At 42.2% G+C, this 20099-nt stretch overlaps 1 protein-coding gene across 1 annotated transcript; it reads left to right on the top strand.

Annotated features, from left to right (window-relative positions):
- Positions 1-7477: 7477 nt before the first annotated feature.
- Positions 7478-19306, top strand: ZP2 (zona pellucida glycoprotein 2). The gene is made up of 18 exons (XM_032328496.1): positions 7478-7566; positions 7656-7744; positions 8944-9027; positions 9416-9510; positions 11099-11251; positions 12039-12080; positions 12449-12616; positions 13367-13463; positions 13557-13738; positions 14712-14838; positions 15485-15672; positions 15756-15847; positions 15949-16073; positions 16238-16427; positions 17045-17180; positions 17252-17348; positions 17960-18043; positions 19161-19306. Exons 1-18 carry the CDS (start codon positions 7490-7492, stop codon positions 19304-19306), a joined length of 2172 nt encoding a protein of 723 aa, XP_032184387.1. The 5' UTR covers positions 7478-7489.
- Positions 19307-20099: the final 793 nt, after the last annotated feature.

A 20099-nucleotide genomic window follows, 5' to 3' on the forward strand; every position in this document is an offset into this window, starting at 1 on the left:
AGAAACATCTAGCTATGGACTTCTATGTTCCTCTGGCTGCCACTTAGGTTCAAAGGGAGTAGGCTTCCTTTCCTCCTTCGTTTTCCTGAAACCTCACTTATTACCTGACATTTCAAGCATTTAACTATTTCACTTTTGAGAGGCCCATAGACCCAAATACTCTTTCTTTTTTGCCAATGACTCAGGAAAAAAAGGGTTAATTGGGCCCCCAGGGAAAGCACTTGGAAAGAGTCTCTCACTAAGGGTCTCCTCCTCCACGCAAAAAGTAAAGGCATTGTCCACTCTTTACTGCTGTGTTTATCATTTTCTGGCCTCTCCTGCCACCACCCAGCTACATGACAGCTGAGTGTTGTTGTCCCATCTGAGCAGTTGTCCCATCTACCCTGGAGTCCAATCCTGGCTGAGAGGAAGAAGCCTTTGGATGGAGAATTTACCTGGGATTCTGTCTTATCTATAAAACAGAGTCCTGTGTGTTTCTTTGCCCAGGGAAAGAGATGGAAGGAACAAAGATTAGTAGTAAGTGGTACCTCCAGTCTACACCAAGGCAAACCAATGCCAGCAAAGTGGAAACCAAACTTCTCCTTTGTTCTGAAAAACCATTCACTGCTAATTGGGAAAGGAATTCAATGGCTTGTGCAATCCAGAAACACATATTTTTATTAATGAGATTGCCCCCTAAACCTCAAGAGATCTGGTTTTCAAAAGCAGCCTGTATTTGTTCTCCAAAGCTATTCATGCCTAATTACAGAGGAAATTCACTTGTATGGTAGGGAAGCACATTTTCACCTAATAAGGAAAAAGAAAAGAGCTAAGCAAAATGTTTGCTTTTAACAAGATTACTTCATCTAATGAGCATCTTATTATGAATTCTAATGAAAATAAAGGCAAAAACAGAAAGTGAAAATAATTAAAAAGGATTACAAAAGCCCTGTTGTTGCATAGAAAACTTACAGAAATTAAGCAAGGTCATAAAAGGCATCATTAATACACGACTTTATGTGCTGAACTTGGGTTTGTGAGAAACCTACCTGTTGAGGTAAAGACATTCTCAAGTCCATTATCAAGAAAATGTCACTCACACATGTATTTTTTTTCCTCCTCTGCATAGCAATAAAACTCTTCAACCTATCTGATGTGGATTTTTCCTATTCAAAAGAGACTGAAAAACCTTGCTTCTTATTTAAACACATATACCACTCTTAAAATACGGAGAAACTTTCTTTCCCACGTTGAAGGTCATTGGTGGTATTTTTCTTAGAAACATTGTTAAATACAAACATGAGGCAATCAAAGGAACCATTGTCTGCACTTTTGTTTTTTCCTTCTCCAAATGAAAACATTTATGAAAATATTTAGGTGGGTAAGTTGACTATTGAAATTGTAATGTCCCTGAAGTATTGATTGGGCTTAATTTATTCACATAAGTTTCAAGCCATTCAAAGCCCCATTTCTCTGCCAGAAAAACAGACAGAGCTGTTATTGTACCATCTGGTTTGCATGAGGAATCTCTTGGCATCTCTTAACTGCACATTTTATAAATGCTAAATCCCAGATGGCATTACATTGTAACAGTGGAGAGTTTTAGAAAGGTTTCCAAAAACAAATTCTTTAAAATGTGAACACTGGATAGTCTAAGCAGGGACTATGAATTTAAATTCTACACTTCAATCAGCTGGCTTTATTAGCTAGACAAATTTCCTTTTTCTTTTGCCTTTTCCCCTTTCTCCTTAATGAGTGGCTCTGTGAATTGAGGACTTCAATCAATAAACTCATATGACATGAATCCTTACCCAAAGCTTAAGTTCTTAAAACAAATTGCAAGAACAATGATCACTGGGAAACCAATATTCACTGCCATTTTTTTTTCAAGATGGCAGAATTTACCACAAGGGAGGTATGTTTTAGCACCCTTTAGCAAATAATCAAATACCATCAAAACCATTCAGTTCTCTCAAAGATGATAGTTGGATTGGAAACCAGGCAAATGTGAACACCATGCATTGTGTTGAAACAAATTTCTAACACAGTAACGGTTAAGAACACAGATTCTTAAGTCAGAGACTGACAGACACTAAACCAGAAATTCGATTATGCCATTCATTTGGACAGATTACTTCTGAGTTTCATTTCCTTGCCAGTAAAATCAAGAGAAAACTTCACAGAGTTATTGCAAGTAATATTATTTACAGGGCTGTTGCAAGTAACTAGATATAGAGTTAGTCTTTGTAAAATACTTCACACAGTGTGTGGTGTGTAGTCATTACTCAGTGAACGTAAATTAGTAGTCATTCTACTGGAAATAGAAGCAGAAGTAGAGTAGAAGCAGAAGTACTACTACTAGAAAAGTAGGAACTCTCTCCCTCTTCTTTAGGTCAATCATAGATGTATAATTACTTCATTTTCTTTTTTTAAGATTTTATTTATTTATTTGACAGAGAGAGATCACAAGTAGGCAGAGTTACAGGCAGAGAGAGAGAGGGAAGCAGGCTCCCTGCCAAGCAGAGAGCCCGATGTGGGCCTCCAATCCCAGAACCCTGAGACCATAACCTGAACTGAAGTAAAAGGTTTAACCCACTGAGCCACTCAGGCGCCCCTAATTACTGCATTTTCTTAAAACTTCTCTGCATTTTTTTCCTAAGTAACAATAACTAGGACTCAGTTTTTTTGGTCCTATCCCCATGTTACAGTAAAATGAGAACATATGTATTTGTCTTCTAGGGCTACCACAATAAAATGCCTCAAACTTGGTGGCTTAGCCAACAGAATTTTTTTTCTTATAGTTCTGGAAGTTAGAAATCTGAAATCAAAGTGTGAGCAGGGTTGGCTCCTCCGAAGGGCTGTGAGGGACTGTTCTGGGCCTCTGTCCTTGGCTTATAGGTGGCCATCTTCTCCTTGTGTCTTCACATTGTCTTCCCTTGGTGTATGTCTGTGCCCAAATTTCCTCTTCTGTTAGGGACAGCAGGCATACTGCATTATGGCCCACTCTAATGATGTCATTTTAAGTTAATTTAGAGGTTCTACCTCTAAATAAAAAGACCTCCAAAGAGCGAGGCTCAGACTGGCATATTCCCATTTCTACCACATTCTGTTGGTCAAACCAGCCAGATTTAGGGGGAAGGAAGGGCACAGGGAATAAGCTGACCTCAAAGCATATAATAAAGGGACAGAAGTATAGGAAGAGGTGGAAGATTGTGACTTTTGCAACAGATCTCTGCATCAGCTTCAGAACTTTCGTATTTAACATATATTCTATCAACTAAAAGGAATAAACTGCATTGCCAAGGAAACCTTTTCTCTATTTCTGTGGTAACCACTGCCCTAGCTACCTGTGGAGCAATTCATGTTAATACTTGTATATAAATGGATTTTTACGTAGAGCTTTTGAGCCATCTCTGTCATCCTATTCCCTAAGCTTCCCTGTCCTTATATTTACAGGTCACTGAAACTTCGTATGCCTTTGTCCTAGTTCTTTCTGAGCCCATGATTATCAGGAAGCTTATTCAACTTGGATCTCTCTAAAGAACCAAAGGGGGAAATGACATTAACAATGTAGAGTTACAGTGTTAAAGGAACTACCATATGATGTTCATGAGCATTCTCATTGACATAGTCTAACTTATTTTCCCAAGTTAAATTCATATCTGACATTTGAAAGCTATTTTAAGTGCTATTAGCATAGCTGGTAGAAGTTTCTAGACTTCTTATTTATCTTATACTGCTAAATTCTAATTAATGCCATCTTGTACTTCTAAAGCTAACTGAAACTGCAGGAGAAGCACGGAGTTTTAAAACACCCCCTCATACATGCACAGACACGCACACAGAGAGGGAGAAAGAGAGAGAAAATCATAATGAATTAGAGCTGGGGAATGGACATTGAGACCTAGTTTATCACTGGAGCTCTGCTGCTAATTTTCCATATGATCTTGAGCAAGTTATTAAACCTCTTAAGCATCATTTCTGCATTTTACAATAGGGATATGGACTTTGGAAGCCTCATGAACCAAATCCACTCATTCGGGTGTTATACCTTTATTTCAGGAAGTTGGAACCCATGAGCCTTTGATTTTTTTTTAATTTTTTTTTTTTTATAAACATATAATGTATTATTAGCCCCAGAGGTACAGGTCTGTGAATCGCCAGGTTTACACACTTCACATCACTCACCATAGCACATTCCCTCCCCAATGTCCATAACCCCACCAGAGCCTGTGATTCTACAGCTTACACTGTTCACTTAAATATAACTCAGATTTACTGTTACTGCTGTTATCACTTTAAAATTATTTTATTTTATTTAATATTAGGGTCTTTTTTTTTTTAAGATTTTATTTATTTATTTGACAGAGAGAAACTCAGTGAGAGAAGGAACACAAGCAGGGGGAGTGGGAGAGGGAGAAGCAGACTTCTGCCAAGCAGGGAGCCTGATGCGGAACTCGATCCCAGGACGCTGAGTTCATGATCTGAGCGAAAGGCAGATGCTTTAATGACTGGGCCACTCAGGTGCCCCTGAAGTTATTTTGTTATTTTATCACAAGACAATTCAATCAACACAGAAAAAAATAAAGTCAGAAAACAGGAGTTTCCCACCTCCCTATTCCTACGGATGATACAGTACATACATTTATAACCAGTAGTAGAACGAGAGCACAAACCAATCAGAATCGACAACAGTTATAAATGGCGAGCATAGCTGGACTGGGCTGGACCGCCTAAAGACCTGCATGGTCTCCTTCCCTGGGTAACATGGTTAGCTTGCCGGAAATGCCTTCCTGGCTTTTCAGTGCAAATGCACATTTATATACCCATGCAAGGACACATAAATGTATAGACACACACACAGTTACTTTCTTTTTTTAAAGTAAAATATGAAAACAATTATACACCTCCAAGCTCCGATTTCATTGTGGACATCTTCAATATCAGCCTCCACAGATCACCTGAATCCACAGATCCATCTTAGTATTTGAAGATGGTTCATCTAACCATCTCCTGATGATAACATTTAGGCTGTATTCTATTAATATGTTCATATTGTAGAAAATAAGACAACAAGCTTGGAATTTAAGAATTTTAAACTGTTGTTTGTAAGAACTGGTTTTCAGAAGTAAGGAGGGCACCTGCCCAAATGGGGCAACAATACTCTTGGTCCTATGCATAACAACCCAAAATTCCCTTCAAGAAATGCCTGGCAATTAGCAAGAGGTAAGTCACCTCAAGACATTCCAGGAGAGACCCATTCGGAGAGAAGAGGAAATACCTTGTAGTGATTAGCGAAGTGTGCTAATGAAATAAGTCTCTGGTGGGCTCACCACCTTCTCCAGCGCCCATAGGGATCCTCCTTCTCTCCATGCCTCCTGCTCAGGGCTTTTGTGTTGCCCTTTCATCTCCCACAACCCCGAGTTTGGGGCTGAGACCAGAGCTGCCCTTCCTAAAGCAAGACCTAACACTCTAGACAAAAAGCACAGCATGGGGGAAGGGGGGAAGAGCCTGGGGGTGGGACCTCAGAAGGTAGAGCAACACATTCGCCTACTGGCTCTCTGACCACCTTCTGACCAGGTTTCTCGGAATCATCCCTCCACACTCTACTGCCTTCCCATCATAGTCTTAACCATCATGGTAGAATACCTTCACATTTGCAGAACAGGTGTCGCTTTTCAGAAAATACACTTCAGAGGAAAGGATTAACTGTTGCTATTGTGCCTCTGCTCCGAATCCAAATTCTTTCACCACGTCTACTCCCAGAAACTTGCTTATCTTGGCTTTTGCTCTGGCCCCCCAATTCCTTATAACAGAATGGGTTAATTCCCATGAAGAAGTTAACTGCTAGCAACCACTCATTGTCTTGCCTCCCTCCCTCCAGGTATTTGCCAAATTTCCTTGATCTTAAGACTCACCTGGAGTGCTTGTTAAACAATACATCCATCCACTCTGGACGCTCCCCTGAAGCCTGATTCCACAGCTTTTGGGTGAGACCCAGGAATCTGTGCTGTTAATGAGAGATGCATGTGATGTTTTGATCAAGGAGGTTGGGGAAATACTACTCTAACCTACAATTGCATTTCAGACACCTGTAACGGGGAGTGGAGATTACTCCTAAAGTTACACCACAAAGACAACACATAAATCAATAATTGCAAATGTGACCCTGCAACTTGCACAGACTTTGAACATTAATCACCTATTAATAGAACAAGGGTTGCAGACATCTAGGTTCTCAAATTGCAGTGGGAGATGCTGAAAAGATATGTCAATTGGGCCTTAGAAAATCTGAGTTCTCAACATGGCTCTGACACTCAGTTGTCAACAGGCTGAGACAAGTTGCTTTGCCTCCTCTTCCCCATGTGTAAACTCCCCACTGGTACAATATGACACTCTTATTTAGATCACTACTCTTTTTGACCCAGAATTTCTACCTCCAGGATTTCATCCTGAATGAACGGGAAAATTGGAAGCTTTTTAATGTCCGTCATTAGAAACAGTTAAACACTGATTTATCTAGACATTGAACGTGATGCATCCTTAAAAATGGTAATGGCAATCTTTATGTTTGATAAATAAAATGTCCACCACGTGTAAAATAGTAAAAGCTGGTTATGAAACATAACTTAAACTTTGATCCCAAGTTGTTGGTTTTAAGTGTGTGTGGTGTTTGTATAAAAAGTCCATAAAGTTACATACCTAAATCTCAGCAGTGACGAGATTACAGGTGACTATTTCCTTTTCTTTGTAGCCTTCTATAATTGCCTACATTTTTTTGCAGTAGGTTTTAAATTTTATACTTGGGGTAAATAATATATTATCCATTTTCTTTTTTTTTTTAAGATTTTATTTATTTATTTGACAGATAGAGATCACAAGTAGTCAGAGAGGGAGGCAATGGGAAGGGTGGAAACAGGCTCCCCACTGAGCAGAGAGCCTGAGGTGGGGCTCGATCCCAGGACCCCGAGATCATGACCTGAGCCAAAGTCAGAGGCTTTAACCCACTGAGCCACCCAGGCACCCCTTTAGATCATCCATTTTCTGTAAAGGTTAGTTACCAGGGTAATGTCTCCAATAGCCAGGAGACTAGGGGGGTTACTTAAAGGAAAGGTGGTATGAACAAGAGATATTCATTCCTCAATAAAACCCACCTCCTTCTTTCACTCCACATTGGAGTTGTAAATATTTCGCCCAAAGAAACTAATTTTGCCCAGTGTTATGGAGAAAAACACCAATTCATTCACCTGGAGCCAATTTCAGGGAGCTCTGGTTTCATGGCAGCCTGCAGAGCACCTGGTAGGATAACAGAAATGCAAGTGTCAGAAAGGGCAGAATGATGCTTCCTTCAGGCCTTCCAGAAAGCCTCTCCTGTTCCAAATCCCTCCCTCTCAGCTCCGAGGGCTGGAGAGGACTCAGGTGTCTCCAATGGGAGAGGGCAGGGTCACATCCTGTTTTCTGCTATAAAAAAAAAAAAAGGAGGCGCCCACCCACCTACCTGGCTGATTTGATGATACATTTGGTCATGGCGTGCAGACAGAAGGGAGCGTGTGGGAGCCCCTCAAGCTGGTTTAGAGCAGATTGGAGGTGAGTAATCCTGACAGTAGAGGGAGGGGACACAATGGCCTTATCTGTTGGAATTCATTCCTCCTTAATCCTCTCCAATCCCCTTTTAGCACCTACAGGTCACTTTCTTTATTCTTCATCCTTGTGACTTCAGTGAGCTCAACAGGTGCTTTTCAGTTGGGAGATCCTGTCTTCCCAGGTATGCCTGTTGGGTGAGGGGAAATGCTCTTAGCATCTCTAAAACAGGTTGCAACTAGATAGCTAGGGAACCTGAATACGGCTCAGACAATCTCGACTCACCCCTTTCTTACATTGATCAAGTCAGAAGATTTTTTCATTGCTCTCCTATGGCTTGCTATACTAGCTAAACAAAAGATCTTGCAAAACACCCATACTACTGGGGCGCCTAGGTGGCTCAGTGGGTCAAGCCACTGCCTTCAACTTAGGTCATGATCTCAGGGTCCTGGGATCAAGCCCCACATCGGGCTCTCTGCTCAGCGGGGAGCCTGCTTCCCCTCCTCTCTCTGCCTGCCTCTCTGCCTACTTGTGATCTCTCTGTCAAATAAAAAAACAAAACAAAACAAAAACACCCATACTACTTTCTACTCCCTCATTACCTCAAGATTTATGGTATCTGTCTAAAGAACAGTGAAACACAATATTAAGCCCCCATCTTCAGGAGTAGTCATTTTCAAACCCAAACTCGTACTTAAGGAAAGCATCAGCATAACAGACAAAACTGAAGTTGTTCCACTCATAAGAGCTTTTCAAACTTTCACCTGAGTGAGAGGATGTAAAGTAGCAGATTATAAGTAGAATTTAGCCTTTAAAAAAAGGCTAAAAGAGAATTTAGCCTTTAAGAAGTGTCCTTTGGCTTACAAGGGGCATTTCATTTGAAGTTTACTTAAGTAATCTCTACACTCAATGTGGGGCTCGAACTTCCCACCCCAAGATCAAGAGTCCCACATGCTCTTCCGACCGAGCCAGCCAGGTGCTCCATGTAGGGTTTTTTGTGGGGTTTTTTGTTTTTTTAAACTGCAAGTTCAAAAGTGTTTAGACAGAACATTTCTTCTCCAGTTCTTCACAGACCTACCATCCCCACCTCCAACAGCTCTGCTGTGAAGGTTCTAGACCGGTCTCTGTATGCGTGGTTAAACCTAAGCTAGAACTTCAGAAAGTCCCAGGCATTTGATATCTTTCTTATAGTTAGTATGTTGCACAGTAAGTACATCTTTTCACCAATCTGTGAGCTCCTTGAGGGTGGGGGCGTCAAGCTTTGCCTCTCAAAAATGGTACCCTTCCTTGATACCTATTGGAGAAGAGGTCCTCCATATCCTTCTGGAGGAATCCTGTCTCCTACAGCTCAGATATACTCCAGTTGCTTCCTTTTCTCTTCAGGTACTGTCATTTGCAATGAAAATAGAATGGTAGTGGAATTTCCAAGCAATCTGGGCGCCGAAAAATGGCATGCATCTGTGGTGGGTAGGTAATGTGGATATTCTTATCTTGGTCTTAGTAGGAAGGCCTGGGCTCAAGGCTAGCCCCATTTTTCAGGTGAACAGAATACACACTCGGGAGCAACTGGCATCCAATTACCACGATGCCCTAGGGGTCTCTGATTTGCATGATACCACCAAGAGTGGAAGACCTTGTCTTTCCTCAGAAATGTGTCTTCTCTCAGAATCCCCTGGGAATTCTTTAGTTGCAAATCACAGCATCTCTCAAAGCTTGGGTCCTATCACCAGATGGGACAATAAAACGTGAAGTGGTTTGAAATCACTTAGAAATGGATTGGCAGGACTGGCTACGTAGCTCTGGTTTACTTTGCCACTGAAATGTACTTTTTGGCTCTTTGCTCTGGCTTCTGTAGATCCCACTAGTTTTAAATCATGGAACTGCATTTCCATCCTGGACTCAGAAAAGCTCACCCTGAATGTCCCATATGAGACCTGTACCAAGAGAGTGGTAAGTAATAGCTTTGAAGAGTGATTTGGGAAAGAGTAACCTAGTGGTTACTACTAGTAACCCTACTAATTAAGGGTATAGGCTTGAGAGTAGAGCTTTTATTCTCAACCAGGGTTGTTTAAAGTCCCTAAGCATTGGGACATTGGTTGGTTGGTTTTTTTTGTTTTGTTTTGTTTTTTGTTTTGTATTGTTTTGTTTTTGCTTTCTGTTTTGTCTGCCCAGGGAATATTTGGTAGTGTTTGGAAACATTTTGAAGACCTTATTGGCTGCCACAACTAGAGTGGGGGGCTGTCTGTACAAGTTGAGGTTGCAGCTCAATAGCCCACATTTGCCCAGGGGGCCCCCTCTGACAGGGATTTCAGGCCTGAAATGCCAATAACGCTGAGGTAGAGAAATCCTGAAGTTGGAGCCTTGGTGTGAGTCCTGGCTTTGCCACTATCTAGTTGTGATCTCTAGCAAGTGATCTAATCTTTCTTTGCTTGGCACCCTCTTCAAAGGGTATCTAAAGATGAATGATAAGATGCAGATGAAGAACCTGGCACAGCAACAAGATAGAACAAACGCTCAAAAGGAGCTATTTTGATCTGTAACCTCCATGGGAAAGGGAAGGCTATTTTGGTGCTGGCAAACAGAACTGCTATGCTATAAAAACAGGTGTGGGAAGGAAAACAGCAGCTGAGCAATAGGGTTTTCTCCATTGCCAAGCAACGGTATTGCCTAATCAGGGTTATTGGGAGCAGTAAAAGAAACCCGTCAAGCAGTTCTCCAGCTTGTATGCAAAGACTCCCTTGGGGAATTGGGAAAGTATAGACTTAGTTCCTTTAGTTCCTTTAGTTGATGACTTAGGTCTGAGATACACGGTAGAAATCTGTATATTTAACTGACCACTTCATCTAATTACTCGGTGAGGATCTTCAGTAATTTTTCCCTTTCTGAAATAGCCCTTAGCAACTTGGGAGCTTAGGGTTGATTTCCTGTAGATCAAGGGTTTGCAAACTAAAACCTGGGGATGGGCACATTTAGCTCATGGTATGCACGTGTGCATGTGTGTAATGGTCCTTGAGCTAAGAATGGTTAGGTTTTTAAGGACTTAAAGTACATGCTAGAAATCATATGTGGCCTAAGATGCCTAAAATATTTACTGATATTTTATAGAAAAAGGGTGGCTCTCCCTTACTTGAAACTATGACTTTCCTAAACCAGGGGAAATACCAAAGTTGGCTCTGTCCAGCACCTGGAGCAATGACTGCTATGTAGGTGCTCAATACATGTGAGAATGACTTGGGTAGAGACTCCAAATTAGCCAGAACCATGATATTCAGACAAAGGTAAATGTCAAGAATTCAAAAATAGAACTCCAATCCCTGAAGCTCAAGGAGCTATTTGCTGCCAAGACCGGCATCTTCCTGGGATATCTAAAAGGGCTAGTTGTAGAGTCTGTTGATAGAGCAATGAGGTACCTTCCAGAACCTGTGATATTGGTAACCTCAAGAGTTGGACTACTCAGCTGGGTCCAATGGTATCACAGATTTGGCTTTCCCACGGAGGTCCCAGCACTTACTCTTCTTATCGTGCCATTTACACACAGCATGGCCAGCACCTGATTGCCATCGGTCTCCTGGACAACACTACTGCTTTACCATCTACGACTTTCATATATCACATCAGATGTCCAGTTGCACAAGCAGAAGAAACCCAGGAGCATGCCGGATCCACTATCTGCACAAAGGATTCCATGTCTGTGAGTGAAGCAGGGTGACTGCTTCTCATGGCTACTGCGGGGGAAATGTGCTGGTCTACACAGAGCTGGGGTTAGGAACAGGATCAGGCTTACCATCCTGTATTCAACTACTAACTTGTTGGGTGGCTTTGGATTGATTTCTTAACCACATTGAGCTTTTGATTTCAGGTCCCAAAGAGGGGGCAATAATATCTCAGAGGGTGGTGATAACAATTGAGAGGGTATATACTATAGTCCTCAGAACATCATACCTGGTAGTAGAAAAGATTCCATTGGTAGCTGCAGTCATGTTAATAATAATCATTCAGCAAATGGAATAGCTATCATGTCCCAGGTTCTTTGCCAGATGATAGTATATAGTTAAAAAGCACAATATTCCAATCACCTATTTAGGACGTCTATAGTCTAACCTAACAAATATTGATAATGGACAACTAAAATACATTCATGTTTTGTTAGAACAATGATAGAACTGCGTGGTTTGACCTAATTATTGATTCCTATTCATGAAGGTAAAAAATGTGCACCTAAGAATCCACGGTCTTAACTTAGAACTGGAAGGGAGCTTAGATCTTCCGATCAGAAGCTCAGGGTAGTTTTCACAAGTGGGCCTGTGCGTTTTCTTACTATGCCCACTATCAGGCCTCTTGGTGTAAGAACTGCATAGCAGTTGCTCTGGGCATCTTGCACATGCTGTCAGGTAGTGGGATTTCAGAAACTTGCTCTTCTAAATCAAGACCTCACATCATGGTTTCTTTCTTTTCTTTTTCTTTTTTTTTTTTTTCAGTTTACCTTCAATGTTATTCCAGACATGGCTGATGAAAATTCGGTATGGAAGTAACTTTTTAAATTACCTAAGTAACTTTACTTCTATAGTGAAAGTAACCGAACTTGAATCCTGGTTTTAAAATATGAAGTATAGGATGCCTGGATGGCTCAGTCAATTAAGTGTCTGCCTTCCACTCAGATCATGATCGCAGGGTCCTGGGATCGAGTCCCGCATCGGGCTCCTTGCTCAGCAGGGAGCCTGCTTCTCTCTCTGCCTGCAGTTCCTGCTGCTTATGTGCACACTTGTTCTCTCTCTCTCTCTGACAAATAAAACCTTAAAAAATAAAAAATTAAATAAAACATTAAATAGACAAATAGTCTCGGGATTAAGGTGAGCACCAGCCCTCTAAATGAAACTTGTGTCTTTAGGATTCCAAGACTCTGCTGAGATGGATCTTGGAGATTGGTGACGGTGCAAAAGTCCAAACTCTGACTTTGCAGGAGGCTGTGACCCGAGGATATAGTATCTTCTTCGACGAGAAACAAAAGCTGAGCATCCAAATGCCATTCAATGCCATCGGAGTGACTGACTATGTGGTAGGTGTGAATCTCCTTGTACCACCACCCAAGCACAGACCAGTATTTCTAAGTCCAAATGTCCTCTCAACCATGTGTTCATATGAACTGAGAATACAACTGATTTAACAGGTATCTTAATGTGCTAAGCCCTGCACTGAAAACTAAAGATGCAAAGGTGAATAGAACAGATTGTTCTTCCAATAGATGAATACTGATTCTATAATGTGATAGGAGGTGGTACTAAATTCTTCTATGAATTAAGGTGTTCTGTTTTATCATTTTCCTATAATATGGTTCTACTGTAGGAATTGGTGCTTTGGGGGGCCAGCGACCAAGAAATGAAGTTAATGAGTTAATGTGCCAAAGTACTTGGAACAGGTCTTGGCACCTAAGAAAGCACTTACACGTCCGCCATCTTAACAAGAACAGCCCTGTTAGTCATTGATTATAAATGTGCGGGTGGAGTCCTGCAAACACTTTTCTCTGAATGCTGTTACCATAAAATCAGCTTTTGCTCACATCTGCCTAGCAATCGCCTATAGGTCCTATCAGTAGACAACACTAACTTGCCAGATGTTACGAAATACAAGATTTTAAAACTAGAACACCTGACGAACAGTCCCTAGGCAGAATGCTTAAATTCTACTCGGACCAAAATAGTGTCAATACTTAAGCATATGTTTGCTCTGACAATTCTTCCAGCATTGGTTAGATATTCAAGTAAACAGATGTCTTTAAAACTGTTTCTACCCCAAACCTCACGCTCAGCAAGGTAACAGGCACCTCTACACTGCACCTCTGAAGTTGATACAAGAATCTACTGGGCAGAAGCTCATCTTAACAACACGAGTGCTTTGTATATCAGGTAAGGCCCTAGGAAAGGGCAACTCCGTTGTGGGAGACACTGTTCCGGGGCCTTAAAGCTGATCACAGACATCATGTCGGCCATTCCTTCTAGATCCCGTGAACTGTAATGCCACACATGTGACGGTCACCATACCGGAGTTTCCTTGGAAGTTGACCTCTGTGAGCTTTGAAAACAGGAGCTTTGCTCTAAGCCAGCTGCATGACCATGGGATCCATAAGGAAGAATCCAAGGGCTTGAGATTGCACTTCAGCAAAACCCTACTCAAAATCAAAGTATGTTCCAAGCATGAACTTTATGGAAGCCTAGCTTGAAGCACAGTCTTGAGGATACAGTTGACGGCTTGACCATAAATTCTTTTTTTTTTTTTTTAAGATTTTATTTATTTGACAAAGATCACAAGTAGGCAGAGAGGCAGGCAGAGAGAGGGCTGGGGTGGGAGGAGTAGGCTCCCTGCTGAGCAGAGAGCCTAACGTGGGGCTTGATCCCAGGACCCTGAGATCATGACCTGAGCCCAAGGCAGAGGCTTAACCCACTGAGCCACCCAGGCACCCTGACCATAAATTCTTAATTATCCATATAATGGATTCAAATTCTGGAAGGCCTCATTTGATCACTTTGCCTAAGTGAATTTTTAAATAACTGAAATTCACTCTCAAACACCAAGCCTCTTTGAGCCACTGCAATGGAAGTTTTCTTGTGTGTGGTTTTTTTTTTACCCCCTCCATTCATTGCACTGCTTTTAAGTTGCTAATGATGACCCTCTTATGCCCTATTTTTAATAGGGCAGCTTGATCCAAACAAAACTGTCCTCAATTGTTCTTACTGAGGCCATTCTTAACAGATGCAGTTGCCAGGGAGAGCAGAGAGTAATCTTATGTCGGGGTAAGGGGTGGTTTGCAGTGACATCTGACAACATTTGCAGAGTCCTTTTTACTCAGACCTGGCTTGGCAGAGTACTCAGCTCTTTGGAATCTGATCTGTTAATTCAGGCTTCGGTATCTAATACAAAGAGCATGCAGAGCTGGGTATTTCAGGGCATGAGTTTAAAGCAATAAATTTCCTGCCTAGGAAAGCATCCTGATCTGGAGAAGTGATAGGCTCTCTCTTGTTCTGGTTTAAAGGGAAACCCGATTAATTCTGGAGGGTGCCCTACAGGTATTCAGTGTACTTCCTTCCTGCCTCACTGTGGGCTTTGCTGGGCCCACATGGCTGCAGCTGCTCATCGACATTCTTGTCTCCTTTCAGTCCTCTGAAAAATGCCTACCCCATCAGTTCTACTTAGCTTCACTCAAGCTGACCTTCACCTTCAAACGTGAGACTGTATCAATGGTAGTTTATCCTGAGTGTGTCTGTGAGTCACCGGTTTCTGTAGGTAAGAAATCTCTTCTCCCTCAGCTCTTGTGTATAGGGGAAAACATACAGCGTTTCAGACTCTGTATTGCTTACATTGTGAGGAAACTCATCAGATCAGAAACCTCAGTGTAGCTGCCATGAACAGAGCCCTAAGAAGATAGTATCTCCAAAATATATATACGGGTAGATCTCACTATAATGTATCCATGTTTAAGTAGCCAGGATATATTCTGCATTAGGAGCCTGAGCCCATTATCTAAATAAGATTGATTCCAACCTGTAGTCAGAAGGACTACTAAAGTTTAAGGGACATCACCCAAATGCCTACAAATTGCATAAGGATGTGGAATAGGTGGTTTTGTTCAGTATTGGCTCTGTCCCTGTGCTTACTTATTTACCATATCCCATCAGGCCAATGGGAAAAACTAGTTCCTGCATCAACTAACCACCCCCCACCCATTCCTTTCCTCAAAGCACTCAGGATTTGTGAGACTTGAAAGAAGATACATAATGACACAAGACATTACACTTGAAGCCATAATCTGACCCTCAACTCACTTTAGCCCCTCAGAGTTTTCTCACAGTTCTCTTCATCCACACTTGAAGGTTGGTAGAGGACCATTAATATGGCAGACATGTTTCTTTAAACTCTTAACACCATCTAGTTATAGGTGACCTGTGCAACCAGGATGGGTTTATGGATGTCAAGGTCTACAGCCACCAAACAAAACCAGCTCTAAACTTGGATACCCTCAGGGTGGGGGACTCAACCTGCCAACCTACCTTCAAGGTTCCATCTCAAGGGCTGACAGTGTTTCATATCCCCCTGAGCAGATGCGGAACAAGACATAAGGTGAGTACCAGCAGACTTCGAGGTGTTAAGACTGGACCTTAAGATCACTGGTCACCCACTTCTAACCTTCCTCTAATTTTAAGTTCAAGGACGACAAAGTCATCTATGAAAATGAAATACATGCTCTCTGGGCAGATCTCCCTCCACGCACAATTTCCAGAGATAGTGAATTCAGGTGTGATGAAATTGCTACTTCTTAAGCTCCACGTTAGGTTAAAGCAGTCTTCTAACCTAAAATTCTTCTTACCACTTGGCCCCTCCCCACATTCATTACAGAATGACTGTGAGGTGCCATTACAGCAGAGATGACCTGCTAATAAACACTGATGTCCAAAGCCTTCCTCCTCCAGTGGCCTCTGTGAGGCCAGGTCCACTTGCCTTGAGCATGCAAACCTACCCAGGTGAGCCATCATAACCTAAGACACCCCGCTTAAATACTTTCAGAGAACTCTGCCCCAACCTGAGCTTTCTGATGCTGCCAGACTAATGGAATAGTAATGATGCTTTAGCTCATACTGCAACCATCAACAACTTGCGTAGTGAAGATGTTCCTATTCCATTTCAGACCAATCTTACCTTCGACCTTATGGGGACAAGGAGTACCCTGTGGTGAGATACCTCCGCCAACCAATTTACCTGGAACTAAGAGTCCTTAATAGGGCTGACCCCAATATCAAGCTGGTCTTAGATGACTGCTGGGCAACACCCACTGTGAACCCAGCCTCACTTCCCCAGTGGAATATTATCATGGATGGGTAGGTATTCTCCACCCATAAGGTAGCTCCGTTAATGAAAAATTACCAGCGAAAGGGTGCCTACCTGGCTCAGTCAATAAAGCATGAGACTCTTGATCTCTGGGTTATGAGTTTGGGCCCCATGTTGGGGGTAGAGATGACTTTAAAAAAAAAAAAATCTTAAAAAAAAAAAAGTGACAGTGAAGAGGAAATAACACCCCCCTGGGTTTCAGAAGAGCACAGTCACAAAGGCCCTGATCTTTGTCTGTGTTCATTAGTAACCATTCTAACTGCCTGGGACATACTAGGCACTCAGATTAGTAGGAAGAATTAAGCCAATATAAAAACTACATATAAAACTTGAGGCTCCTGAGAGGCTTACCTAGCAAACTAATCAGTACTTACATTGTATTACTATGTTAGAAAAATAGAACTAGTATGTACAACTCATGACTTGATATTGTTGGGTAGACCACATCAGAAAGTATATTAAATAAAAGGCACAGGTAGAAAGTAGAACAGTTCACAAGGTGTTAGAATACGTGTGGCTGAATTTGGGCAATTGTTGAGTCAAACTTGGGGTGGGGGGGGGTAGGGAATAACATTGCTGATGTTCTGCCCTGGTGTGTGCCTTCCAGCTGTGAATACAATCTAGACAACCACAGAACTACCTTCCATCCAGTTGGTTCATCTGTGACCTATCCTAATCACTATCAGAGGTTCGATGTGAAGACCTTTGCCTTTGTATCCGAGGCCCAAGTGCTCTCTAGCCTGGTAAGCAATTAAGTCCCCTGGGACAGACTGAATGTGAGTGCATCAGTTCCACTCGACTCTTCTATCTCCAGGTCTACTTCCACTGCAGCGCGTTAATCTGCAATCAACTTTCTCCAGACTCCCCTCTGTGTTCTGTGACTTGCCCTGTGTCATTCAGACACAGGCGAGGTAAAAAACTTCAAGTCTTCATTACCATGAGCCCTCAAAGCAAGCCTTATCTTCTCAGAACTGGAAACCTTAAGAATGAGGGCTGTGGAGAGCCTGACTGCCTCAGTCAGTAGAGCCTACAACTCTTGATCTTGAGCTGCTAGTGGGTACCAATGAGTGTACAAGTCATATAAAATGAAAAAAAAAAAAGTGGGGGGGCTTTATTGGGACTCTTTATCTTCTAAGAAGTGTTCTCAGGTTTCTTGTTCCAAGAAACCTCAGGGAGGACTGCCTCCCTGCCCATAGGATAAGGCTGAGATGGCAAGTTCCGGATCAGACTATGAGCAAGTCTGGTTTTGCACATGGACTGGAGCCTGATCTTCTGCACAGGTGACTCTGCAAAGTTACTCTTGCAAAGTCTGGGTGGACTGGGAACTTAATCTTCCTGGGGATATTCCTGGAGAGTTTATTCTGTTTTTACAGTAAAGTTTATGCCCTCCTACAAAGGTAGGAGAGGCAAAACCCTACATAGAGCAGGGAACTCGGCAGAGATGTTGTCTAAGTTCATCGACACACCTCTCTCTGGGTCACTACTCCCAAGGTCAGATACTAAGTCCAATCTCTGTCCCCAGCCACAGGTACCACTGAAGAAGAGAAAATGATAGTAAGTCTCCCGGGACCCATCCTCCTGTTGTCAAATGGCTCTTCACTCAGAGGTATGGATTTAAAGCCTAGGGCACTTCCTGGACTCAAGTTCTTGGCTTTGTTAAATTTAACCATGCACAAATAATACATGCCTATGGTAATCCTAAATATAATAAAAGAATGAGTCTCTCTTCCTAGCCATAACTCTAAGTTTCTTGTGTACTCTTCCAAAAACCCCCCTTAAAAAAAAAAGCTTTTAATGCAAGTGAAAACATCATTATCACATATTCTACCTACTTGCTGTAAATTTTTTTTTACTTGTTTTGAAGCATTTAATCTGCACAGAGAACTACCTCACTGCTAACAGCTATATAGGATTCCATCCACATGGCTCTGTCTTAACCACAGTCTTCATTCATGGGTGTCCAGGTTATTTCCAATTTTGTCACTAATGCTCCAGTAGAATCCTCCTCTTAAATCTTTGCCTACTACACAAATCCAGGATAGCTTTTTTTTTTTTTTTCTTTAAGATTTATTTTAGAACACAAACTGAAGGGGCAGGGAGAGGGGAAGAGAATGTCAAGCAGATTTCGGTTGAGCCCGGATCTCATCCTGGGAGCTCTGACTCAAGACCCTGAGATCACAACCTGAGCCAAAAGCAAGAGTCAGACACTTAACTGACTGAAACACTCAGGCACCCCTGGGATATCTTTCTAGAAGTGAACTATTCAATCGGAAGGCATGTGACTTACTCCTGCCAAACTTCATTCTGTACTAGGTTGTGTTCTTGTTAATATCTCCTATCTTGATCCCAGCTGGTCTTAATTACAGACCCATAATTTGAAAGTAAGTGGCCTTAAATCCCTAACAACCTGCAAGAAACCATGCACTCGGGATCATTTCTATTAGTGCCATAATGTTAAAAAGGCTGAAACAGTAAGGTTCTTTTTGAGTGTCAGTTCATCTGATTGTAGAAGGAAAAGAAGCAAGCGGGAGGTGGGAACAGCTGTGGGAGCAGAGCAGCGAGAGGTGGAGGTTGGCTCCAGGAGTAAGACTGTATACCTTGTTATGAGCTTCCCAAATGAGCCCTGTGAGGCTTCATATCACTTCGCTGGGCAGCCTCAGACTTTAACTTAGGCCTTTTGATTTTTAATGATCTTAAGACTTGAATGTCTCCTTCCTTCCCAGATGCTGTGGACTCGAAACAGCCCAAGGCTGCCGGATATGTTGCTTTTAAGACTATGGTGGTTGTGACTGCCTTAGCAGGCCTGCTGGCAACTCTAGGCCTCATTAGCTACCTCCGCAAGAAAAGAATCATGATGTTAAATCACTAAGGATTTTCAAATAAAGTGGTTGAAGCAAGCTGCTTGCTCTTACCTCATTAACCTTACATGGAGTTCAAGGATGGCTTCTTGGGGTCACTCGGTAGAGGTCATGTAGAACCTCTCCACCATCCTAATGGGCTTTGGCTGTGTAGATAAGAATAAGGAAATTCAGGACTTAATTGTTTCCTGTCATTCAGCTTTCTCTGACCTCCACTCCCCAAACTGGCTGAGCTGGAAAACTGAACCAGCAGCAGGTCTTCGCTCCAGCGCCCCTCTGGGGCTGCCTTCAGGCGACTCGTCTTTCACTCCTCCATTCACATATGCAAGATGTGGAGATGAAAGCTCAGCCTTAGTCATGGGCACGATTTCCCTGCCCTAGAAGGGCAGGGTAAGGAGGTGTTCCCAAGGAATTAATCTAGCGTTCTGCTTCCATATTTCCTAACTCAAATTACTCTTTGAAAGAAACTTTGCCTGAGAACTTCAAGGTTTTCAGTTACATTGTTCCCTGAATTCATCATGCAATTTGAGACCAGCAATCTCCCTGGGGGAATGGAAATGAATAAAGGTTCTGGTTTTCTTAGGTGCAGTTACAACATTCCTAGTCTCGTTAAGACTCCACAGCTGTACACCAGCCCCTTAGCTGAGGCTGGAGAGTGGCTTTCCCACTGCCTACATGCGATTATTCCTTCCTTCTGTGTCTTGTCCCCCTCAGGGTCCCCCAGCTTCTACACCACAATTATATCAAAAGGACTAGTGTTTGCTTCCCACTGTAGCTCTTAACAGACTATGTTCAAGGTAATAC

This window comes from Mustela erminea, chromosome 20, assembly GCF_009829155.1.
Source record: "Mustela erminea isolate mMusErm1 chromosome 20, mMusErm1.Pri, whole genome shotgun sequence".
NCBI classification, from domain to species: domain Eukaryota; kingdom Metazoa; phylum Chordata; class Mammalia; order Carnivora; family Mustelidae; genus Mustela; species Mustela erminea.